Raw genomic sequence first — 26786 nt, 5'->3', positions numbered from 1 at the left:
TCCTTTTCTGCATCCCCCTGTCCCCTCCCAACATACTTGTGAACATTTTGTCATCGCCACCGGGTCCGTGAAGCTTTCCTCCGTTCCCTGAACTTCCTGGTTGCCGGCAAGGAAACGAAAGGCTCCTTCCTCCGTCAATTAGTCTGTTGGGAGGAGAGGTCTATGGATGCACACAGCTACTTGCGGGCACGGAGGGGAACCTAAAACCACGGGTGCCACCTCAGCAGCTGGCTGGGCCACCAACTAGAGGACGAGGAAATACTCTAGAATAGAGGATTTGGGCCTCCCATTAATTAAAAAAACCCAAGATGGTGCTAGATACCACAGCATACCTTCAGAGGTCTAGCGGAGGCCATGCCTCGATGGGTCAGGCTGTTTTGGCAGCAAAAGCTTGACCTACTCAACATTAGGCAGATAAGTCATAATGCTATGGCTGATTGGTGTATATTAGCGCTATTTGGTTAAACCAATAAGCATCACAAACCAAAGCAATTCATACTGAGAACATGTCTGGTCTGAGGTTACCTTTAGTGGAGACACTATGTTGAAATGATCAGTAGATTGAGAGAGTGAGACTTCTGAAATATATGCAGTTGTTAGTTTTTTCTTAGTTTTGGATGGACTTGGAAATAGTAAATACTTCTGTCAAATAGTTGTTTGCTTTTTGAAAGCCTTTTGGGGAGATTTGACCTCACTTCTGTCCCTTGACAGCCTTTGTCACATGAGAGGAGCGGTTGTCACCAGGACAGGAAGTCACAGACCGTAACAATAACGTGACAGATTTGAACCCTTTCCCATGTTACTGTATAAAACGTGCTACCTGAAGAGAACTGCATAGCTTTTGGCAAGTAGATAGTCCACATGTATGGACTTCAGTTCTTTTATGTAAATCAAAGGTAAGCAACCTTGGCAATCCCATGAGGCATTGGAAGAATCTGACAGCCACAGACATGACTCCCAGAGGCAGAAGCATGCTGGGATTTGTAGTTTCACCGCAGCTGGAGTGTCAAGGTTGCCCTACCCCTGAGGTTTGCTTGGAGTTGAGCTGTGAGACTTGTTTACATTGACTTGTAACATTATAAAATTGTTGATGAGCTTACTTTTTAAAATCACACCAGCTATTGTATGACTTTGTTATTACCTCGGACAGTTGTGTGTGAACCCCAAGAAGGGAAAAAAAAACAGCTGGTACTAAGCATGCTTCTCAAAAATCTATACCACATGTTCCTTTGAACAATCACAAAAAAATAAATAGATAAATCCTTAACATCCTTTTTATGTTTCCCTTATTAAAATGGATTACGGTGTAATCTGTTGTGTACAGTCAATCTGGGTTTGATTTATGTGCCTGCGGCCTGTTTCTTGTTTACATTTTTGCTGATTGATGAATACAGCCTGCCGGCCTCGTATGGAGTGTTATCCCAACAGGATATCCTGGTTATCCTACAGAAGGATGGATGGGGCTTGTTTTTGTCAATGTCTCGTACACCAACACCAAGTACAAATCTGTTTGTAAACACAATCCAGGAAACATTACAATCCTGGTAAACCTACAAATATTTACCAAGCACCCCATAGAGGCCGCACAGATTGTGTGTTCCTGATTTTGAAGGGTTGTTGTAATAGCTATGTCCCAAACGGAGGGGGACATGTATGAGGCCTCATTCACACGAGAAAAGGCCGGCACGTACAGCTCCGTGCTGCGTGCACAGCCGTATCGGGCAGCTCCCGGGAAGGACAGGTGTTGCGTGTGATTTAGTGGGAGCATGGGCCGTATGCCACCCTACGTTCACCTGCCCTGCATGTCCGTGCGGGTGTCCGTACTCGTGCACTGACAGGATGGTTCCTGTCTGCGTCTGAGCTTGGACACCCGTACGGACCTGCACTTGGAGTGAGCGTAGGGCGGCGTATGGCCGCATGCTCCCATAGAGAAGGACAGGCTGCTGCGTACTAATCACGCGCAGCACCTGTCCTTCCCGGGAGCTGCCAGATATGGCCGTGTACGCAGCACTGAGCTGTACGTGTCAGCCTTTTCTCGTGTGAATGAGGCCTTAAGGCTGGGCTCGCACCTGAGCGTTTTTTTATGCTCATTTTTCCGATTTTTTTTTTTTTTTCTTTTTAAGTTTCACTTTAAACTTTACGCTGTCTCCGCCCCCCTGCGACAAGGCCGCTCGCAAGGGACGGAAGTCGGCAGCCGCTGAAGACACAGCGGGGATCGCGGACAAGGTAAGACCTGTACGATGTATCCCCGAGTGTGGCTCAGGGTTACAGCTTTGTTAACCCCGATCCACACTCGGGAATACCAATGGCAACGCGCGGCAAAACGCCCCAAAGAAGCTCCTGCACTTCTTTGGGCGTAGTGCATTTTGCAACACGTTCCTACGCGCGGTAAGATGGGTCCGTGCGGTTCTGAAACGTCGCTATTTGATGTGATACTACAGAGGTCAATAAATATTTATTATCAATTAAGCTAGAGTGTGAGTGACTTTCCTTTATGTTAATCTGCAGAGGCATCTGCTGTCACTCAGGCACTCACCCAATACTTATGGGTACTATCTGGTCAGGAGTGCGATGGGTCCCATATGAATTTTGAACATTTATAAAACCTAGCGCCCCTAGATGGCTCTAACGAGTATAGGAAAATTATATGTCACTTAGGCCCCGTTCACACTTTGGTGCACGTTCACACAACGCATTAAATACATGCGACATGTTTGCGGTGCCATTACTTGTCTTGTTAATGGCCCCCCCAAACAGCCGGTAAAGAAGTTTTTTTTTTTCCCCCCTGTGGATCTGTGCTCTCGTTCCTGCACGTTTATAGGGCCTTAGGCCCCGTTCACATTGAGCGATTTACCGCGCGATATCGCTCTCCAATGCTTCTCAATGGGGCAAAGGGTCCTGCTGTCGCGGGTCGTGTGTCGCTACAACAGGACCCTTTTTGGAGCGGATTTAGCCGCCATTCAAGCTTGCTCAATGCAAGCATTTGCGCTATCGCGCGATTTGCGAACTGCTCAATGTGAACGGGGCCTCAGTGTGCAAAAGCACTGTTATTATATACAATTGCCATTTTTTTTTATTTTTTTTTTTAAATCTTTTCACCTTTTCCTGTCTTCAGTGCTCAGTGCACTCGGTCTCAGTGCTGCTGAGTTCCTGCAGTCTCTTTGCTGCCACTTCCCATCTAAATGTTCTCCAGTGATGGCTGTCTGGCATTTCTCAGGGCGGTTTTCAGAACGGTGACCAGTGATGCATGCTTGTGTAATCTGTGTTTAAAACGGCCAATTGTAGTGTCCATCTGAAGCCTATGTGATGGGATGAAAAAGCAAGAGCACAACTGGGGGATAGGAACAAAGTGTTGTCACCCTCTAACAAGAAGTGCTTAAAGTTCAACTGGTAATGGGGGTAAAGCACATGCACTCACAGAAACTACCAAGTGAACCGCACCAAGAACCACATTAACACATAGTAGAAAGGGGACGAGGGGACCAAAGATCGCTCCAGAGTACCCATTGAGTGTCCTATACTCACCATATCTTGATATAGAGAAAGAGGGGATACCTTACCCATGATACATTGCCTTTCTGCCAACACAGGGGTGCTGTCTGCCTAGGGACACACTGTGACAGAGCAGCAAGTCGCATGGTCACGTGTCCCTCTGTGAGGAACACTCAGTCTGTCCTTAAAACCAGGATAGGGCTTTTGCAGCCGACCCGGCATGTAGCTAAAGATCTGCATGTGCTCACTGGCTGAGTTGGGAGCACTACAAGGATCATTATTAACCAGCTTGTCACCCAGCCCAGCTGTTTAATTTAAAGGTCTCTAAGACTGAAGACAAAACCAAAAGAAGGAATCCCTGGAAAACCAAGGGGACTAAGGTTCCCAGCAGGGAACATAGGTCCCTACTCAACCCAAGGGGAAAAACGGTGCTGCCTCTATTGCTGGTCAGATGGAAAAGTGCAACAGATTCCTCCATCTACGCTAAACTGTCTGGATGGAGGAATCTCCCACTGGACCAAGCTTCAGTATCTTGCTGATACTCCATCCATACATCCACACAGTTTAGCGTATATGAAGGAATCTGTTGCACTTTTTCCATCTGACCATAGATAATCTGCAGATCTATAGGTGCACGGCCAGCTTTACTGTTGTGGGGTTCGGCCACTATCAATGGCCAGCACTAGGCTGTGCTTTTGTTTGGTGCCTAGTGTCCTACTCCTGAAGGTGGCCGCTGTGTCCTTCCTGTGATCTCCGCTGTGTCCTTCAAGCATACATAAAAGAAAAATTGCTAGGAGCGAGGGGGAATTATTTTTTGTCAGAGGCGTACAAGGTATCTTGTGGCAAAAAAAAAGAGGCCTTACGTTTAGCTCTGTCTTCGCTATCTACTGAATGAATTGGCTCTCAAGGAGCCATCTGCACTGCAGGAGTGATCGTATGATGTCATCTGCTGTAATGATCGGGCAATCTTAACAGCCTGGATTGCCTGAGTGGGCGAAGCTTACACCCACTTCCTTTCTCACAGGATTGTGTCTGCGTTTCCTGGAAAAAACCATATGCAAATTCTTATCATTCCTTTACTAAAGTACAGTATATAGTTTTTTTGTTTTTTTTTCTCCTTTTTCTGGTTTGGTAAGGCAATACATTCCTGAGTGCATGTTCCTTTCTGGGCTTTTTTGGCTAACTTTGTCTTGTTGATATTACTTGATTTAATTGCTTCTCAATTGTTGCTATCCTAAACTTCATATCAAAGGGATTGTTCATAAATGCAACTTTTTATTTTAATTCCTCACTGACCAATTGTAAAGCACAGGAAGGGGTGAGCCAGAGCAGATGACCATGGTCGAAGATTACACGCTCACCCTGTGCAGTGATTTTCCAGATCCACCAATAATAATAAGCACAAGCAGGCTGAACGTGATAAGTCACTGGGGCATGTTCACCAGAATGGTTAACCCTTTACACACGCACATGTTAGCCTCCACCACCACGAGTGTGTGAAACATGCACTGTTTACAGCATCTGTTGTTCCAATTCTGACCTTTTTTTTTTTAAAGAAAAAAAAAAAGTATCACTCGCTACTACAACCAAACAGGCATGTAACTGAGTTTTACACACGGTAGCTTCTTCAAAGAGGCAAAGTTGTTTAATTTTTTTATTTTTTTTTTCTGTGTAATTATGCGTATATAAGTTCAGTTTTCTGTTAAAAATAAACAAGTCCAGCTGGGTGGTGTATGCAGGACCACTCACCGCTTGAATTTTGCTGAATTGGCCAAAATTCATGCTGTTTATGTCTAGCTTAGTAGTGATGTCAGCACTCAATATATCGGTTGATTTTGGTAACAAATTTAAGTTAGGCAGACAATAGAAAAATCTGAGCCACCCACTGCAAAGGTTAAGAAAAATGTTGCCCAGACTTTTTCTTTAATTGTTGATTTAATAAGTGTGCTAGACTCATTACAATATTGATTTTTAAAACGAAAGGGCAGTTGTCCTTTTAATCTGCAATCTAATTCCACTCTGTGTTAGCATAGTAAAACAATTTGTGAATTTTGTGAATTCCCTCAGCATCTTTTATTATTAGACCACATGGAATCTTATTGCTGTGTGCAAAAGTTCCACTTTTACTCCTGAATTTCTAAATAAGTCCAGATAGAGCTAATATTGAGGCTAATGAGGCTATCCTACACATGTGCCAGTCAGTGAAGCACCAGATTTCTGTGGTCCTATGTAGTAAAAGGCAACTTTATCATTTTTCACCCGTGAATGTTTAGGCCTCATTCACACGAGAAAAAGCTGGCACATACAGCTCCATTCTGCGTGCATGGCCATATCGGGCCGCTCCCGGGAAGGACAGGTGCTGATTAGTACGCATCCCCTGTCCTTCTCTATGGGAGTACGCGCCCATACACTGCCCTATGCTCACCCTAAGTGCAAGTGGGTGTCCCCGCTCGGACACAGACAGGAACCATCCTGTCGGCGTATGAGTACAGACACCCACAGGGACGTGCAGGGCGGATGTGCGCAGGGCGACGTACTCCCATAGAGAAGGACAGGCTGCTGCGTACTAATCACACGCAGCACCTGTCCTTCCCGGGAGCTGCCAGATACGGCCGTGCACAGAGCTGTACGTTCCGGCTTTTTCTCGCATGAATGAGGCCTTCGAGAGTTCTGTGAATTTCAGTTTTACAATTTATTGACAAATGGAGCTTGCCACTTGTTATTTGTCTGCTCTCCTCCTCATAATTGAATGCATGTTTGACATTTCTGTTCTTTTATACATGCAGGTTCATCCTACTGAAAGGCTGACCTTTTCTTAGCAAATTACAATTCATCATAGCGTATGGTGTTATTTTTATGGTTACATGGGCAAGCATAATTTTCTTTATCTGCTTCGGGCACATAGAAGAAATAGAGAAGAGTGATGGCAGAAAGACCAAGTGGTCCATCAAGTCTGCCCCTTTTTTATATTTAATTTTTTTTTTTGGGGGGGGTTAACCTTTTTGTCTTTTTTGAGTACATACGGTAGATCTGTTTATCCTAGGGCTGCAACTATTTATTTAATAATCGATTAGTTGGCTGATTTTTTTTCTTTGATCGCATAAAAAAAGTAAATACCATCCTTCAAATTAAAATACACAAATGGGAAAAAAATAAATTGCGGGCGGAAGGTGCACTTGGGGTGCCATTGTGCTTGAATAGTTTCAATCGAGGAATGACCGCTGCCAGCGGTACCATTCCAAGCTCACTTCTGTGATGGACTACAATGTCAGATTTAGTTTACTAATGTGTATTGAAGTTATAGTCCATCATGGGAGCGAGCTTGGAGGGGTGACTACTTTACAACACACACAGGGACCATGGGGAACAAAAGTAGCCACCCTCCAGAAGGAAGGACAGTGTCAGCACCAATTCAGAGTTGATTTGAGGATCTACAGCCGAGTGATACACAAATAAGATACATTTTTGTTAATAGTTAAGGTACCTGAATGTATTTTTAAGCTTTAACTCAAGTATAGTGTCCCTTTTTTAAGAAGATAATTGAACCAAGGGGCTGTTTTGGTCTAGTTTGGGGCTACAGGCACACTATACCTCCCTGTCCTGTCTGCTGGTGCTCACAAAATTTGCAGCACACACAACACTAAATAAGAGGTGCATCACTAAGAACGAGAGCAAAGGGAGCAGGGATTTTTTTATTAGCTCAGTTATGCTTCCAAGATCTCTAAATCAGAGTAGCAATGGATCACTGCAACGGGATCATTTGGTTCATTATGGTTTAAGTGGAGCAATTGGTATGTAGTAAGCAACCGATTTGCTAATCTCTGTGAATAATCACTAGAAACTTTAATAGAGTCCCTGAGATACTGGAAATCTCCCATAGAAAGTGCCATGGTTGCAACTTACATTTTATATATCAAGCAAACAAAACTATTTCTTTTGTTTTGAGTGGGGAAGAGGTAGAACCCATGTTGGGTTGTTACTTCTGTCCAGGGTACCGTTGGAGAGATTTCTCCTTGCTTAGGCCCCTTTCAGGTTGAATCGGGTCTGCCTGACAAGTGTGTGGGGTTTTTATTTTATTTTAAGGCAGACCCGATCGAATTCCCACTGTAAGTCTATGGGCAACCAGATCTAAACAGACGGGTGCCCATTTACATCCAGTTGTCCCCGGCTCCATCCAGATCCGGAAGAACAAACTGGTCAGTTTTCTGTTTCATCGTACCTGATCGTTCTGGGTTGTAAATGGACATGTCTGTTTGGATCTGATTCCCCATAGACTGGCATGGGGTCCGGTCATTTCAGTTTTATCCTCCATTGCAAGATATAAGAAATAACTGGACACACAGAGATGTCATAGCAGTGACATTGCTCCGTACTGCTCCAATCAGGAGGGGATCTGTGCATGGATCCCCTCCTGACCGCACAGTGTGAAAGGGGCAGTACAGGACCACTGACAGCAGTGTGTTGCTGTTGGCGTGCAGGATGTCAAGATTTTTGAATGCCCTGAGGTGCAGGTAGGTATTCATCTGGGGTGGGGGTAACTTGAATCAGGATCACTAGGCAGAAGGTATAAGTGTATTTCATGTTAAAGCACAGTTATTTTTAACTTTGATTGGAACTGGTATCTAAATCCGCAGAAGCTCTGTGATCGCAGAAAAGAAGCAAGTTCAAAGAACGATCTAACAGGCGGTTTCCATGTTTTATAATTCCAATGCAATCATTTTGTGCCCGCTCCAGCCTGGTGCGAATGCAGGCAGACACTGTTCCAGTTTTCTAGAGAGCATGTACACATCATCCGGCTATTCAGTAACTCGCGTTCACCAGATTATCAATGTTTGCTGACACAAGCTGGAGTGCATGGCACTGAGGCAAGGACGTAGGCAAACAGTGACTCATATTATAAATAACTAATGACTTTCTCTGACCTACATGTCTTTCCTGCTTGTTTAAAGTGCAACCACCATTCAGGTTTGGATTAGTGTTTCAGTGCTTACCTGAAAGTAGAATTTGATATTCCTTTAAAGGCCAGTACAATATAACGTTCAATACAACGTTTTAAAGCAGGACTCCGAACAAAACTACCTCCACACTGCAAGTGTGGAGCAAGTGCTCTTTTTTTTATTCTAGGTGCTAGAATAAAAAAAGTCATACTCGCCAGAACCACGAAGCCGGTCGGCTGTCACAGAGCTCCCTCCAGCCTTTCTCCCTCTCTGCTGCAACAGTAATATGTCCCTCCTATACGTCCTTGCATTCTATACACTGTGCATGGGTCATGATGACTCGCGGACCTTAGACTGTTGCTGTTCAGGGGGAGAGAGGCTCCAGGGACCGGTCCTAAAAGCAAGCCAGCGGGTGAGTATAACTTCTTTATTTTAGCACCTGCACAAAACAAGCACTTAACCCTTGCTGTAGGGGGGTAGCCCCACTGCAAGGGTTAAGAACACCTTTGCCTGGAGTTCTGCTTTAAATCAACTCAGTGGTTGTGGTTAATCAATGCAGCCTAGTCCCAAGGCTGCTGTTTGGACAGTAAAGAAGCAACAGTGCACTGATGAGGTCATCTGTCGGCCAGCTTCCAATGTTGGACAGAAACCACTCTGCACGGCAACAGAGCCCTGATGGGCACACCGTGTCACCAGCCCTCTCCCAGTCAAAATCCTGGCATGGTGGAAAGTACAAGAAGCTAATGCGAAAGACACATACTTGTATTAGCTTAGCAGTGTTGTAAAAAAATAAAAATAGTTCATGATTTTTTTTTCTAACCATAAATGGATTAAAGTGTGGTCTATTACTCTGCCTGTAGATGTGCTTTAAATGTCTGGCAGTTATGAAACATTGCTTCTTTAATAAATTAAATGCAGATTAAGAAACTATTAGAAATCCATATGATTTTTTTGTTGTTTTTGCACATTTGTGCAGATCTGATTTCAATTTTGTCTGAATATATTTGCAGATGTTTTTTAGTTTTGTGATTTTGCCTGTTTATTGTATCGGCCAGAAGTCTCATTTACTCTCATTTAGGGATGGTGTAGGGCAGGGGTGCCCATTAGGTAGATCAGCATCTACCAGTTGATCGCAAAGCGAACACTGGTAGATTGCGATCGGCCCACTGACCGGTGTCCTGTCCTTCCGCGGTGCTCGTGCGGCTGAATGTGTCAGACACCGCAGATGGCAAGGGGCGGGACACCTCTCCCTGTGTGCAACATCAGCCACACAAGTGTTCGCCACACAAGTACTGCGGGAGGACAGGATGCCTGAAAAGACAGACAGGAGAAACAGCAGAGAAAATGAGAGAAGAGGGACAGCAGAGAGAAAGTAGAGAGACAGCAGAGAAAGTGAGAGCGGAGACAGCAGATAGAAACAGGGGAGACAGCCAAGAGAGAGGGCCGGTTGACACCACAAAGTCTGCGTTCCAGAGTGTTCGGCTTTGCAGCATTTTTGCAGATCGCACTGGACTGGAATGCAGACACTATTGTGCCTGTGTTCCGGGGTCGGGCGATCGCACTGCGGGCGGGGCATGGCTGCGTCGCTATTGACTTCAATGCACCGCCACGCCCCCTCCCGCCCCTGAATGCAGGTGTTTTTTCGTTGGTAGAGCTCATTGAACTTGTCATTTGAAAAGTAGGTCTCCAGATGAAAAATTGTGGGCGCCCCTGGTGTAGGGTATGTAACTTCTAACAGTGAACTTCTCTTGTTTGTTCCTTTTTGGTCTGGTAAATGTATACCATTGAAAGTATTTTATTATGATATAAGTGCAATAAGTGGAAACAATAGCTGCTGATCCTGCCAGAAAATCCGGTAATATTTGTAAATCCCAAAGTGTGTTGTCGGTTCGGTTCTGTTCCACAAAATACAGAACACCACCTATGTCATGGGAAAAGGGGGCTGGGGGGGTGTGAGTTCCCCACTCCTGCAGGTTCACACCATTTTCCGGTCCAAATCTTGCCCGGAAAATGGTGTGAAACTGCCCACAGTTCCAGTGCATTCCAGACTAGACAAAATGAGACATGCAGTATTTTTTTGGTCTGCAACGGACTGCGCTGGAGTGAACAGAGGCCATAAATAGCATAGGGATACATTTCGGGTCCGGAAACAATCTGGTCTGGTCTGGAGATGTTCTGGATGTTGTTTGAATGGGCAAGGTAACTCTATAGATGCAGTATGGCAAGTATTACCACCCTATTAAAAATATGTTACTGTCATGATCACCAGGTAAAACTAATGTGGAGGGGGGGGATAAAAAAAAGAATTGGTGCAGCCAACACATTTCAGAACTGGTAAGCTACAATATATTTCATTTTTTATTCTTGGGTTAAGATGCACTTCAAGTGTATGTATAGCAAAAACCTTTTGTTTTTTACTTCTGTTTTTAGTTTTAGATAGAGAGGGGAAGGGTTAGAACCCTTATCGGGTTTTTGCCCTGGGAAGATACACCTTCTTTGCTTATCCTTGTGATTGTTATCACTGAAACAGTCAATGATGAGAAATCCACAATTTTGCAAGTGTCACCAGAGCAAGAGCTGAGGGGAAATACTTAAAAAAGAACGCCCATTGTGGTGACATCTGTTTAAGGGGAATTTCCTTTTAATTTGTAGAGATTTCTTCTTACTTCCTGTTGTCTCTTTGTGACAGGCAATGAAGGGAAATCTCCAAAGAGGATGCGGGGAGCAAGAAATAACTTGACAATGGTTTAAACCTTATGCTATCCAACTCTAAAAACATAATATTTATGCTGGCGGCTGGTATGGATAGCACTCCAGATGCTGTTCCATCTTCTTTATAGAGCATCCGTCTGTAAATAAATTACAACCACAGCCTGGGTTCTTTATCTGTTATCCCCGCCTTTCTATTGGCCAACATTATGATGGGTGGTCTCGATGGACAATAATGAAAGAAAGGACCATGCAGGCTTAGGGAACGTTGGTGGTCACTTTGCTGCGTCTCTGCCTGTCCCCCACCGCTAACCTCTATGCTCGGGAGGAGGAGCAGGCCCCACATTGATTCTATCATGTTTAAATTCTTCCTTGTGTACTACAGTTGAAAGCATATGGACCCTGTAAACATAAAACATGTTTTTGTTCCTGGAATGTTGCTAATATTTAGCAGTTTGCTCATGTCACTTGTCTGGATTCTAGATGCAAAGATAGTCATCTTGCTGTTTTTGTGGCTGGAAAACAGATACCAGTCTGTGGTTGGTCTTGGCTGTGTTTTTGAGGCTTCTAATCCTTGCTTTTCCTGTTCAGCACTAAGTGGGAAAGTCATTTTTCTCCCTTCACAAGCTGCTCATTTTGTATTGTCTGGGAGCGTTTATACAAAATCACGTCATCGCAGCACTGTCTGCCTTCGGGTCATTACATTTATTGATGCCTCATCTATTTATTATTTCACGCTTTCTGCTGAAATTATACCCCACAGGGTGATACATTGAGTTTATCTGAGAATACATTCAATGTATCCGAGAATTGTAAAAAGGAATGCTAAATTTTGGCATTTTAACAAAATAGAACCCAATTAAGTTTCAATGAAGTTACATTACTTATAAGGATCCTTTTGAATTGTACAGTTATACAGTACAATCCTCTATTCCCGTGAACCAATAGAAGCCAGTTATTACAAAGTCTTTTTCCTGTACTTTGTATCGGTCATGATGCAATGATGGCACAGACATAGACTTTTACTGGCACTGATGGTCTTAAACCAGGCTGGACATAGACTATAAAGTATTTATAAGTGCAGGAGGAGTGCTAAGGTGCTGGTATTTTGAGTCCATTCAAGATGGAGTTTAAAGTGACAGTAAGCTCAGAAGTTAAATCTCAAAATACATTCCAGTACTTTAACTATTAACAGAAGTGTATCTTATTTATGCAACACTTGGCTGTAGGTCCTCAAATCATCTCTGAATTGGTGCTGACACTGTCCTCCCTTCTGGAGGGTGGCTACTTTTGTTTCCTATGGTCCCTGTGTGTGTTGTAAAGTAGCCACCACTCCAAGCTCACTCCCGTGATGAACTACAATCTCATGTTTAGTTTACTAATATATGTATTTGAGATTGTAGTCCATCACGGGAGTAAAGTTGGAGTGGTGGCTACTTTACAACACATACAGGGACCATGGGGATCAAGCGTAGGCACCCTCCAGAAGGAAGGACAGTGTCGGCACCAATTCATAGATGATTTAAAGGATCTACAGCAAAGTGATGCATAAATAAGATACATTTATGATGATAGTTAAGGTAGTTGAATGCATTTTTAAGATTCAACTGTTGAGTTTAGTGTCATGTTAAACTTAATCTTGAGTTTGTCTCTTCTCTATTCAATGCTGTCTTCCTATTGGACTGCACAGATGGGCAATCTTTTGGCCATCATTGAACAGTACATTGTTCAATGGGGCTCAGGGGATGGACCTGGCAGGCTGCAGTGGAAAATAATTCTTACTAAAATTTAGCTTGTGGTTATATAGGAAGTACCTGCAGTAAAAAAAAAAAAAAAAGATCTGCCACCACAACTTGATTAGATTAAACATGATTTGGGCACTTCTATAATTTTTTTTAAAACCATCCCCCTCCATCTAATTTTTCCCTTAGCAGTTGTACAGATGGGATAATGATTGCCCTAGTAGTAGACAATTCCTGTTCTTTATGGCTTCCTCTCACAATGCAAGTCTGAGTCATCCCAGTTATTGAAAATAACTTCTGTTTGGCTTATATACCCAACCCGTACGATTTAATAAGTATAATAGCGAAGAGCAAGGTGTGACTTTCAACTGTAAGGCCTCATTCACACTGTGCGTATACACCTGTGCGTCGTGCGCCACCATAAACAGCCTTTCCCGGGAGGTGTTTGATTGCGCGCGGCAGCCTGTTCTTCCCTATGGGAGGACGCTGCTGTACGATGTCATATGGACACCCGAATTGCACATCCGTGTGGGTACGAGTGTCCACACTTGGACTTAAGACAGGATCATTCCTGTCTGCGTCCAAGTGCAGAGACCCGTACCCGCACAGATGACTACGTGCAGCTGCGTCCTCCCAGAACAACTCTGTCATTGTCCTTAGTGGTGAGACAAGTTGTTTTACATGCTAGTTTGTGAGTGTGCCATGATGCCTTTCTACTGTTCTCCCAGAACACCTGTCACTCCCGGATTGGCTGTTTACGTGCGTGTAAGCCGAATGGACGTGTTTCCCCAGTGTAAATGAGGACTTTTTTTTAATTACTGAAAAGTCAACTAGTGGCCATGATATAGACATTCAGTTTGCTATGGGTTACCTCCACACTGCAAGGGTTAATTGCTTGCTTATGCTTAGGGGATTGTGTAAAGCAGTTTTACTTACCTGATCCCTGTTCTCCGATGTTTGTCACTCACCTTTCTCCTTCTGGGTTGTGCACTGTCCCTTGGCATCTTCATGTCTAATGCAGGGAAGAGGCTTGGGGTGCTGGTCTTGAAGCCAGCGAGAGTGGAGATCAGGTAAGTAAAACTGCTCTACACTGGTCCTATTATTTTTATAATATATTCAGGAGTTATATTGCGGCAACAGTTTGCCCAGCGCTTCTCCAATATAAGGAAGCCATTACAGTTGCAATACAAATCAAGACGAGACTGTAGACCAAAAAAATAGAAATGAACACTTGCAGTACGGGGGTAACCCCACTGCAAGGATGGGTTTTATGTTTTCCTGGAAATAGGCTTTAAAACAGGCCCTCACTGACCTGTGTAGCTACAGTCACTGTGTAGCAATTCATTCTCAAAGTTCAAAGCAGAAGAATATTCTGTCTTCAGTTCCCAAAGTCAATGACCCAGCAGCCTTTTAGCCTTCTAACAGTGGCGTAACTAGTGACCTCAGGGCCCTATGCAAGAATCCCATGAAGGGGCCCCCCCTCCCCCAAGAAGACACAAATTAGATTTTTTTTTTTTATAAACAAAATTAGACAAGGAAATAAAAACAAACACTGTCCTCTCATCTCCCCCTTCATGTCCCCAGCGACCCCATGTCACCTTCGTTGATACTTCCAGCTCCCTGTCTCGGTCTCCCCCTTCGTGTACGCGGCACTCGGCGGCAGTTCTGTGTGATGAGGGGGCGGGGATTACACCGCTCCCTCTCATTGGCTGCTGCCCGGCTGGATGATGCTTCACGCTGCGCCCGGAACAAGATGAGGGGAGCAGCGTGAAGCATGTAGGGCCCAGGACGGGAGGAAGAGGTCCCGGGACTGGTAATCAGCGGTCACCAGTGGCCCCTTCCTCCTGTCCTGGGCCCCCTCCAAGTGGCCGAACTCCAGGGCCCGGTCGTGGCCGCGACCTCTGCGACCCTGGTAGTTCCGCCACTGCCTTCTAATATCCAATTAAAACCCCGGTAGGGTGTGTAGAAGGATGAGTTGTGTTGCTGAGCTAATGACATGAAGAACTTCTGAGCGTCTGCTTTGAAATTTGAGGATGAATTGCTCTATGATGCCTGAAGCTACAGAGGTCAAAGGGGTCTTGTGTTAAAAATAAGAATATTCAAATACTTAATTGTCCAAAGCCTGGCTGCAGGTACATTTTAGGACTAGTAATTACTTTGCGCAGTGCTAGGGTATAAAACGCCATCCCTGGGCAAGTATTGAGCTCCCTAATATTTATTTGCCTTTTAAGTTTGTTTGCCTGAAATGTTCCTGTAGTAATGCTTTGGGCAGTGTAATGAATCTATACAAATAGAATCTAAATTGCAGATCGAGTGAAAATGATTGGGAAACGGGTCTACGGCTTCATAAACCAAACAATGGGAAAAATGCATCTTTCATTTCCTCCCCCAGCAAAAAAGCTGAATCGAAACGATGGAGACATGTACTGAAATAGCTTCCTTCTTTAAGTGCATTTTACGCTGTATCGGCAGGATTTTCAATAGTGTCTAATTTACTGGAGCTGACTTGCTCTTTGCCAGTGCTGGCACTCAAAAGTACTTCTGACATTCGGCTTGTAATTGCTGCTATTGTTTGCGCTTGGCAGACTGTCTTTCCAAAAGGCAATGGAAAAAGTATTTCTCATTTGTGTGTATTTCGTTCTGATGTAGACTTTGAATTGTTTTCTGTTGTGGCCTGGAAGATTTTTGTGTTTTTCTGTTGCTGCAGCTATTTTATGTGACTAAAAATCTAATGAAAATTTTTTTTTTTTTAATATTGTATTTTTTTTATTTTTTTTTGTGTTTGCCAGTTTAATGATCAGTGTTTCATAAACAGATTTGTAGTAAACAGATGGGAAATTTTAACACCGACCATATATACTCTAAAGACATGCTGGAAGGTAAATTGGCTCCCGTCTAAATTGTCCCTCGTACGTATGCATGTGAGATAGGGACCTTTAGATTGTAAGCTCCATGTTAAACATGCAGTTGCAGATGAAAATGGTCAGATTTGGAAATGATCAGGTGGGAAATTCCAATCATTTTAAAAAGCAACGTGTCCATTGATTTTAGGGAAAAAGTGATGTTAGAATGGTTTATTCAACAGCATACAATCTGTAATAAAAGCAATTGATTTCACAATGGAAGTTGGCAGCTTCTGTTAAATTTTTGTGATTTTTGAAAGCAAATAATTTGAGGCAGGTAGATTTACTGATGCTTCTGTATCGAACCATGGTTTTTATCTTCCTTTTATTTAAATGGTCAGTTGAAAAATTGGCTTGTATATGGCCAGCATAGCTCTATGCCCCCCTTCCACAGCAGCCAACTATTCAGCCCCCCACTGCCATAATCCTTGGTCATTGTTAGCGATCTACACTGCCTGGCCAAAAGAAAAGTCACACTCCAATATTTTTTTGGACCGCCTTTAGCTTCAATTATGGCATGCATTCACTGTGGCATTGTTTCAGTGAGCTTATGCAATGTCCGCATTTATTTTCATACAGAGTTGCATACATTTTTCACCAAGATCTTGTAGTGATGATGGGAGAGTCGGACCACTGTGTAAAGTCTTCTCCAGCACATCGCAAAGATTCTCAATGGGGTTATGGTCTGGACTATATGGTGGCCAATCAATCTCGTGCTCCCTGTACCACTTTCACATATTTGAGCCCAATAAATCCTGGCATTGTCATCTTGGAATATGCCCAATGTGCCATCAGGGAAGAGAAAATCCATTGATGGAAAAACCTGGTCATTCAATGTATTCAGGTAGGCAGCTGACCTCATTTATTGGCGACATAACGTTGCTGAACCTAGACCTGACCAAATGAAGCATCCCCAGATCATAACACTGCCGGAAATCCAGGGGGTGGCTTTGTTTTTGGCCAGGCAGTGTATATAAAGTGTTGAAAATTGAGCATTGGAGTCTGTTTGGTGTGTTTTAGTGTCGTCTTGGGCACGACCGGTAGACCTGTTCAACATTTACAACATTAACCAGGTCATTTCAGCTGTCCTCCGAGAGCTCCTGTGTGCTGTATTTACAGCCTTCCTGCTTAGCTGCCCCTCTGTGTACAAACTCTAATTTGTCAGTAAGCTTCCAGTTAGTGGATGGGGTCGGCCTTTGTTTGGTTCATAGAGAATGACGACTCTAAGAACAACTAGCCTTTTTCTTTTTTTCGCATGAGATCAGCATTGACGACCTTTGTACTTCCCATGACAGAGTTCCATGAATATTATTTTTTGCTGAAGTTGCTTTATAGAAGAATTCTGGGAATTTAAACCGCTTACCCTTGCAGTTGGGCTTGGTTTGTCTAGGGGGCTCACGTAAACGAGATATACTTACCTGATTCTCAGTCCCCGTGGTGGTCAGCACTCGCCTCTTACCCCCTCTGCTCCCCCTCTGGTCAATGAACCAGCTGACAGTGGTCCTTAGACTGCCGAAGTCCAGGGGCTGCTGAGACTGGTCTAGTTCTGGGGCGACCAAGGATCAGGTGGATAGGTCTGCGTTGTTTGAGCCCCTAGACAAAACAAACCCTTAACCCTTGCAGTGCTGGGGATACTTTTTAAATTCTCATAGTTCTTCTATAATAAATGTTAAGCTCCTTCAGGGACCTACTTTAAAGTTATACTTTTTTCTCCCTTTTTGTTCACCACAAAACAAGTTGGCCGTTGTCCAAGGTCACTGCATCACATGGTCTTTATTAGGAACACCAGTGAAAGGCACCATGCTATGCTAAGACAACGGCCAACTTGGTCTTTCCTGAGACCTCGACTTGGAACACATTGCTGAAATCTGTCTTAAATGCACTGCCTGGATGATGTAAGGCACTTGGTACTCATGGCTCGTTGTTCATGTCCAAGCTTAATGAGAGAGATCCGCACAGCTCTGAAAAGGCTGAGAAGTGCCAACTTCTCGAACACTAGAAGCTATTCAAGCATTAGTTGCAATGGCCTGGAGCTGCTAACCTCCTGGCTGGAAGGGTCAGCAGCTCTTTGAACACATATCATTGTGACAGCCTGGCAACCGCCAACCTTTGAACTGCGCTCTATGGAGGCGCTGTTATAAGTAATTTGCTTACTTTTTAAAGGGGAAAAAATACTTTGCGTTAATAAACTGCTCTGGAATCCTGCTGATCAAATTAAACAAAAACTGTCTCAAACCAGTTTCTTTTAAAATGTATGTGAATACAGTGAACTTTTCTTATTTGCTTCCTTTTAGCCTGTTACAGCAAAATACTTTCAATGGGATTTTCCACTTTCAATGTTATGTTCCAGAAGTATGAAAAACAAACCAGTTGGTCCTGCCGGAAGTCCAGTGTTGTCATGTCTGCTCTGCATTGTTATTTTAAACAATATCAGCTCTGCCCAGTTTTCTTTGTAAACTACAGAACACTTGCTGCTTATGTTGTGGAGATGAGACGGGGAGTTCTGTAGTCCTAATGTCCATATATCTTGCAACCCTCTTTACTGCATATCCCAAAGAATAACAGGCGCAAATGGCGCGGCCCACAATGAAACTTGAATAAAGATGTCACCAGCACGAAAGTTTCCAAATCGGTGCAAACCAATGTTATTGATGTCACTCAAATGACAAGCTCTTTCGGCGCCATGCAGATCTCTGAGCCTAATGAAGGGGACCCTGCGTGGCCCCTAAGGCGCTTGTCATTTTGAGTGACATCTATCAATAAAATAGATATAAAATAGCACTGATTTGGAAACTTTCATGCTGGTGACTTCTTTATTCAAGTTTAGGTAGTCCTAACGCACTTCCTGCCTAGAGTGACTACGCTGCTCTTTCATAAATACAGCACTGTGATTGAGCGTTGTCATCCTAGGACAGGAAATACATTACTGGCGGGATAAAAATAAATGTAAAGAAGGCATGCAATATATATCATTTGTGGAGGGGTTTAGGCGCACTGTAAGGCCCTGGGAATATATATTTATATCCTGTACATGGGTTTTTCCGAGGCTGCATTCGGCAAACAGACTTCTGCCTTTCATTACTCGCATATTATGAGCTTAGTATAAATAATTGTAAAATAATTCATTACGGTTTTTATAACCGGTGCAGGTTAATATGAAGACTCGTGGAGCGTAAATATTTAGCCAATCATTCACTTTACTGTTCACTTGTAATCCAGATGTGCTCGCCTGGGAAAAGGCCTTGTGTTTTGATCTCAAACTCTTTTTAGGTAAGTTTTTTTAGCGTTCAGGATATGTTTTACATCAGCTGTACTTCAATTATGTTAATGTGAATCAGGCTAGATCTATCACCAGTAAAGAATGCAACTCTTCAGAGCCAGTCTATATACGCTGAATCATTACAGCGATGAGCGCTCATTTATCTAAGCACCTGGAAGGAAAATTGTCCATATTGGAAGCACTTAGATGAGGCCGGCTGATTGGCTAAGTGATGCCATTGTCTTGTGCAACATTTCCGTTCTACCTTTTTTAATTTTATTCTTGGGTCAGATGGGAAAAGCAAATGCAATAATTAGCTGTTGGTTAAAGTGACACTAAACTCAGGAGTTAAATCTTAAAAATGCATTCAAGTACCTTTTACCTTTTAACAAAAATGTATCTTATTTGTGTATCACTCAGCTGTAGATCCTCAGTCTCCCATTTAATTTATGGACTACAGTCTCCCATTTAATTTACACTGTATTGAGATTGTAGTCCATCATGGGAGTGAGCTTGTAATGGTGGCTTCTTTACAACACAGACGAGGCCATGGGGAACAAAAGTTTGCACCTGTGATGGACTACAATCTTATTACAAATTGGCTAACTAAATGTAACATTGTAGTTCATCACAGGAGTGAGCTTGGAGTGGTGGCTACTTTACAACATGCACAGTGAGCATAGGGAACAAAAGTAGCCACCACTCCAGAAGGAAGGACTTTGTCGGAACGGATTTAGAGATGATTTGAGGATCTACAGATAAATGATGCACAAATAAGATGCATTTTTGTTAATAGTTAGGATTTAAATCTTAAAAATGCATTCAAGTACCCGGAGTTCAGTGTCACTTTAAGAGCAACAACTTTAGGTAACCTTTTATAAAACCAGGCTCTTGTTCGAAATCCTCGTCCACATGGGCAGCTACCACCATGGATGCCTTCTGAAAAGGCATCCATGGTGGTAGCAGGCGACCAGGGGTTGGGGGGTGCAGATCAACTGTCTGGTTTTATGGTCCCCTGCCGCTCTTGTAAATTAGGTCTACCCCGGGGCTTCTGCTGACCCAAAAAAGTTTTGTTGCTTAGAATAATTTTGTAAGCAATACTTGCCACTGCTCAACTTTTCTTTCAAACAACCTTTTGAAATTGAATTGCTTTCCAATGGATTACCAAAATTAAGCTGCACTTGTACGTCTCTACTTGAAGTATAACTGATTTGGTGGCAGTTGGGGGGTAATGGTGGGGTGTGGTGAAGTGGCCTCCAGCTTTGTTTAGGGTCAATCTGAGAGGATAGGAATCTGCAAAGGTGCCATTGCTGCCCAGTAATTGAAGGGTTCTCGCTATAGGAGTGTCCCCATAATCTGACGTAACTACCTAGTAAACCAGTGATCTAAAACAAGCATGCGACTAGTAAGTCTGAAAAGTCTGAACTTCCACTTGGCATTCCTGTTTTAACCAGGCGCCTCAACAGCCTGAACCTTGTAAAAACCGGCTTACTTCAAGGATGTAAAATTTAAAGTGACTTAGAGATTCTAAATCAAGCATTAATCTGCATTTTCATCCAGGAAACCTCCATAAAATCCGTTTAACTCACTTGCAGAAATTCATTTTAGATTCAGGGCCATTTAAAAATAACACCAGCTAATATATGTATTTAGGTTAGCTGGTTAGAGAAAATGAATGTCGGGGTGGAATTGCAAGTATTCAACAGGTAAGGTTGTCTCTTGAATAGACGCCACATAATGCTGGTGGCTATCTGGCAAAAACTTGACCAAAGATGTCCTTGGACCACAGCATAGACCCTGCTCATCACGCAGGCCTACTAAATTTGTTTGTGTAGGACATATGGGGCATGTATGTTCAAGTATTTATTTTCAGAGCTGTAGGCTGTCGGTGTTCTACATTCTCCTTGTAAACATAGTGGCCTTTCATGTGGTTTTGTAACACTTTGTTAGCGGATTCCTGCGACTGTCCTTGAACGCTGGTTCTAGTGAGTATTTATAATAGCTGTGTAATAACACAGTGGTGGGAATGGCCATGAGGGGCCCAGTAACTGCCTGTGAGTCAGTGTTTTTGGCATGTGCTAATCTCTTCATGTTACAGTGTGGCAGTACGTAGGCGTTCCCAGCTCTGCCTACAGAAAGCGTTCAAGGTGCTATCGTGCTTGCTTTTAGTAAGAAGCGGAGTGTAGTTGGATAATAAATTCCACCCACTCTTCTCAATACCCCACTCGACAGATCTTAACACTTTCCCAGCTGTGCAGAAAGCTGGGTAAAAATGTGTGTTTTCTTGAAGGAAACCTTTCCTAGGAGGCTCATGGAGGCTGCTATTGATTTCTGACATGGAAATTGCTATTTGACTTCTCGTTCTGTAAGGGCCACTTGCCAATTTTTTGCTGTAGAGATCCTGTTAGTTTCCTGTGTATCGTGGTTCTTTATTTTTAGGTGCCTTCTTGGCCCTAATCACTTGTGTGTTGTTTTATTTTCTTCTTTAACGTTACTGTGCATTGTTTTGTACATGAATGGTTTCAGTGTGCTGCCAGTCACTATAACCTGTTTGAAATTATCAGTACATGACCCACTCCAGAAAATAGTCCTTTTGTTTCTGAAGCTTTTTTTCAATTAACTCTTGTGCGAACTGTCATGTGACCTTAAAGCAGGGTTCCAGAATTTTCAAAAACGAACCCTTGCAGTGGGGCTATTTCTGCACTGCAAGGGTTAACCGTGCGTTTTGTCTAGGGGGGAAAAAAATAAAATACTTATCTGATCTTCGGTCGTGCCTGACTGCTAAACCGGTCCCCTCAGGCTCCTCTCGGCTCTGGCGGTATAAGGACCCATGATGTCATCACCTCCTGTAATTTTGGAATTTCCTGGACTGGCTCCCGAATTAATGGCTGGTTCCCATATTAATGTGTTTGCTTTTGTTTTTAAAAGTATGTTCAGTGCCTTGTTGCAGAAGCATTCCATCATTCAACCTGTCAAGATAAGTAAATACTTGGTTGATCCTGCCTTCTGCATTGACTTGAATTCCTTATTGTTAGTGGCAATGATTATAGAAGCCCATCCTCTGGCTGATGCGTTGCCACCCTTAGCGTGCATGCTCTACAAGTTTACTGAGAAGAAGCCATGCACTTCCTGGAAGCAGCCGGATGTGACTATTTTCTATCGGGCTCCAGCATGTTGAATGGCATATGCTCCCACTCCCGTACTCTCCGCATCATGTAATAATGTGTTTCCTTAACGCATGACTGCTCTGTGAGGCCACAGGACAACACACTTCACTCCAAGCATGACGTATGCAGGCTTTGTCAGAGACTTCATGCTCGTTTTACCATCCCCTCACAGTGTGGGGAGCAAGTTCCACATGTCATGTGACCACTGTATTTGGCACCAACAAATGCTATAGATGGTTGGTTACACTGTTGCATTTGATGATCCGTGTGAATTTTTTAACATTGATTTTAAAGACGCTTTAAACAAGTTTTCGAGCAAGTTCAGGCACATTGCAAGTCGAGAGAGAATTGTTTACAGTAAACAGTTAAAATACTCGATTTTACTGTGGTTTTACTTGCAATTTTTTTCAGTTGTTGAAAGGGTCTCTTTTAAGTTCTCCAAGTAAACTGTCACTTTATTCAACCCGTAAAAGAACTCCAGGAGCAGAATGTTCTGTTCCTCATGAAGGTGGTCATGATGGAGAGAGCTTGCAAGAGGTGCACAGGTCAGCTCTCATCAAGAGAAGCTATGCATACTGGGAGATATCTATATCGAGATATATCGAGATATATATTATGTAAGTATTTAGGATGTTAAGAGTCTGAAGTGAGTATTTAAAAAAAATCCTGTATAATAATAATAATAATATGGTTTTGTTTTTCTTTTGCAGTCTCTGATGCTCCTGAGCTGTGTTGCACTCGCTTGCCTGGCTGTAGATCTCCTCTTCCTGCTCTTCTATTCCTTCTGGTTCTGCTGCCGTCATCGGAAAACAGAAGAGAACACTAATGCAGACTGTTGCTGTACTGCGTGGTGTGTGATCATTGCCACTCTGGTCTGCAGGTAAGACCCAAAAATACTATTATTATTATGGTACTCCTGTTGCTGTACTGCGTGGTGTGTGATCATTGCCACTCTGGTCTGCTGGTAAGACCCAAAAATGCTATTATTATGGTACTCCATGAAAAAAAACCAATTGTTTTTTGAAGTAACTTGAAACTAACAAGAAATCGGCATCACCATTGCTTATTCCATATTTAATGAAAATCAGGCTTTGCTTTTTCCTTTTTTTTTTTTTTTTTTTTTTTTCAACAAAAAATGTTAAATGATAAAACAAATGAAAATGGCATAGACAGAAATGATGGGACCCTTAACCTAATATGCTATATTGCAATCACTGCTAACAAATTATTTCTGTGGCTCTTAAGACTTTTTCACCTGCCAACAGTTAGTTTGGACCACTCTTCTTGAGCAAACTGCTCCAGTTGTCTTAGGGTTGAAGGGTGCATTCTCCAGAGTGCTTCTTTCAGCTCGCTCCATAGATGTTCAACAGAATTAAGATCAGGGCTTATAGACGGTCACTTCAGAAAAGTCCAGTGTTTTGTTCTTTGCCATTCTTGGGTGCTTTTTGCTGCTGTTTTGAGGACGCATGGCGGGCGACTGAGACAGAGCTTTCTAACACTGGGCAGAAAGTTTTTTGCTCCAGTATTCCTTGATAGGCTTGTGATGTCATTGTGTCCTGCACAGATTTATGATCCCATGCCAGATTCAGCAAAGCAGCCCTAAAATATGACGGAGCCTTCTCCATGTTTCAAAGTCGGTACAGTGTTCCCCCTTCTGAAAGCTTAATTTTTTTTTTGGGTGAACATAGATCTAATGGGATTTTTTCCAAAAAGTTCCAGTTTTGTCTCGTATGTCAAAAGAACATTCTCCCAGAGGCAATGTAGATTGTCAATATGCATTTTGGCAAATTCCAGTCTGATTTTTTTCTTTGAACATCGTAGTTCTCTTGGGTATTCCTTCATAGAAGCCAATTATCTTCATGCAAACATACTGACAAGGAACATTCAGACAGAAGGGGAAAGCAGATTGATGAACTTGTTAGTTTACTGCTGCTCCTTTACTGTCCAGTCACAGGCAGGGGGCAGGGAGGTGACTTAATTGCTTTAGAGAAATGTGTGCTCACCAGCATTGCTCTGCAGTCTGCCAGGGTTGTGTACATTCTCACGACTGACAGGGCAGCAACTATAAATACTTTGGCAGGTCAAACAGCTCCCATATACACACATCAACTGTGCATTTAGTTGTTTTCCTGGAGTTCTACTTAAAAAAAAAAAAAAAATTGGTGATATTTGACTGGAGTGCTGCTTTAAATCGGTCAAGTAGCTTTGCATATTGGGTAAAATATTCCTGGACTTGAAGAAGGTAAAGAACATGTTGAAATAATTACAGAATGGCCCCTGCAGTGCTTTTGCGGCTGCACTCACCACATGATTATGACTTATAACTGGACTCCCGGGCATAATAGAGTTCCTGGTAGCAGGAAGACAAAATATGGCAGTCAGCTCCACTAGCGTCTTGTATTACATTGTTTAGTCACTAATGGAAGTATATTGCTGTTATGATGAACTGCCTAATATAAAATGAACTTCAATTGCACTCCATAGAAGAACCTCTTTACCTTCAGCAATGATGCATTTGAATGTTTCAGAAGGTTGTCTTAGTTTGGCTAGGTGTACATACCATGCAGTTTACTGCAATGCATGTTAATGTATGGTACTGTGTTCAATCCATTGCAGTGACGTTCATTTAGAATGCCAGCCCAATGCACATGTATAGTAAATGCCAATGCATCTGAGCTGCAGATTAATCGGATAAAAAATAAAATACATTAAAAAAAATGCCTCCAGTTATGGGACTACTAGTTTGTATTGAGATTGTAGTCCATCACAGGAGCAAGCTTGGAGCGGTGGAAAAAAATAGTGTGGTGTGCAATATAGTGAAAAGGAAAGTGTAAAATTATACAGCAATGAATGCAGAATGGCACCGGCTATAGAGGACTACAAAACCCAGCAATAGTACATTATACCGCACAATGCAGAATACCACCAGCTATAGAGGAGTACAACAAATCCCAGCAATAGTACATTATAGCTGGTGATATTCTGCATTGCGCTGTATAATTTACTATTGCTGGGTTTTGTACGCCTCCTATAGCTGTTGGTATTCCGCATTTCGCTGTATAATGTATTATTGCTGGGATTTGTAGTCCTCTATACAGCGCAATGCAGAATACCACCAGCTATATAGGAATACAACAAATCCCAGCAATACATTATACATACAGTGTATAATGTATTATTGCTGGGATTTGTATTCCTCTATAGCTGATGGGACATTGTGCTGTATAATATATTTGTATTCCTCTATAGCTGATGGGACATTGGGCATTGTGCTGTATATTACAATTTCTTCTGAGATCGGGTAGGAGGTGCGGCGCGCAGCGTGTGTGGAGCCGTGAACAGGGCCAACTAATCGGAAGCCGATTAATCGATTGAAAACGTTGACAACTTTTTCAATCGATTTAGTCGATTAGTTGTTGCAGCCCTATTCAGATATATACTTCAATTTCCACTTTTAAAGGCACATTCTAAATAAACATTTCTCTTTAGTTTAGACTTGTGATGTCACTGTGTCCTGCACAGATTTGTGACCCCAGACTGGGTATGGGTTTGATCCTCTGTTAGATTATTATTTTTTTTGTTAACGTCTTTGTCCCCGCTGGGGAAAGTTCCTTTTGCTTCCCACTGCCCCACAAAAAACAATAAAAACCCAAGTGAGGTCCACTCAGTCCAAAACAAAAATAGATTTTTTTCTTAACTTGTTTTGACAGAATTGTGGGAGCCTCGTTCTCGTTTCTTGTTCTCTAGCTGTCATTCTTATCCTATGGCTTCATTGCTTAGGAAGTCACTGGCCCAGAACAAACATGCAGCTTAAGGTCGGATTTTTCTGGTTGTATGCTTGTTCCTGTTCAGTGCCTCACAGGAAAGAAGTAGAAGAGCCACATAATGAGAATGCTAGCCAAGGAAGTAGTAGGAACTGTATTTCTCTAATGACAGGTTTAGTTTAATGTGCATTTCAGATCATCCATCATGGGCAGACGTGGCCTCTCGCTGAATGATTGTGTGTGTGTTGTAGACCCTTCATTTCTGGGAGACACGGGATGGTTCTCGGAACCAGGGAACGCTTGGTCTACAGTTTTGAGGGCCATTAAATTATTGGCATCTACGAGGATTTAGCTATTTGGGTAACCAGGTGCTTTAGAATAAATGCCAGGATGAGAATAAAAGCCGACTACAAGATGAGTTATGATTGGACAATCAATTAACCACCAATGTGGAAATGAAATCATAAGATGTGAACATAATGGAAATTGATCCAAAACAAGATTGGAAAGAATGGTTAAGCCCCGATCGACCAGTGTCGATCCTATGGGACAAGCTTCTAAATTAACAGACGCTCATGAAAACATCACTCAAGGTGCCATACATATAATGACCAAATCGCTTTTCCCACTTTTTTGCCTTCTGATTTTTCAGCAGGAGCGATTATAATAATTTTGATGGAATCAGTCAGGATAGATCTAAATTGATTGATAACACAGTTAATGTCTTTTTGAAGATTAATTGGTTTGATCACATTGTCTGGTTCTGGAATAATTGGATCAGATCGTTGTGTGCATGGCCACCATAACAGGAGC

General features: G+C 42.8%; 1 protein-coding gene across 4 annotated transcripts in view; it reads left to right on the top strand.

Annotated features, from left to right (window-relative positions):
* TTYH3 (tweety family member 3) overlaps window positions 1-26786 on the top strand; it is a 113592-nt gene that overhangs the window by 26906 nt on the left and 59900 nt on the right. For all 4 annotated transcript variants that reach the window (XM_018555463.1, XM_018555462.1, XM_018555465.1 and 1 more), the window contains exon 2: window positions 22920-23089. In XM_018555463.1, the coding sequence (XP_018410965.1) occupies window positions 22920-23089 (170 nt within the window). The remainder of the gene's footprint in view (window positions 1-22919; window positions 23090-26786) is intronic.

Source organism: Nanorana parkeri, unplaced genomic scaffold, assembly GCF_000935625.1.
Source record: "Nanorana parkeri isolate BGI_ZX_2015 unplaced genomic scaffold, ASM93562v1 scaffold197, whole genome shotgun sequence".
Classification (NCBI taxonomy): Eukaryota; Metazoa; Chordata; class Amphibia; order Anura; family Dicroglossidae; genus Nanorana; species Nanorana parkeri.
This window is presented reverse-complemented; position numbering and strand designations above follow the sequence as displayed.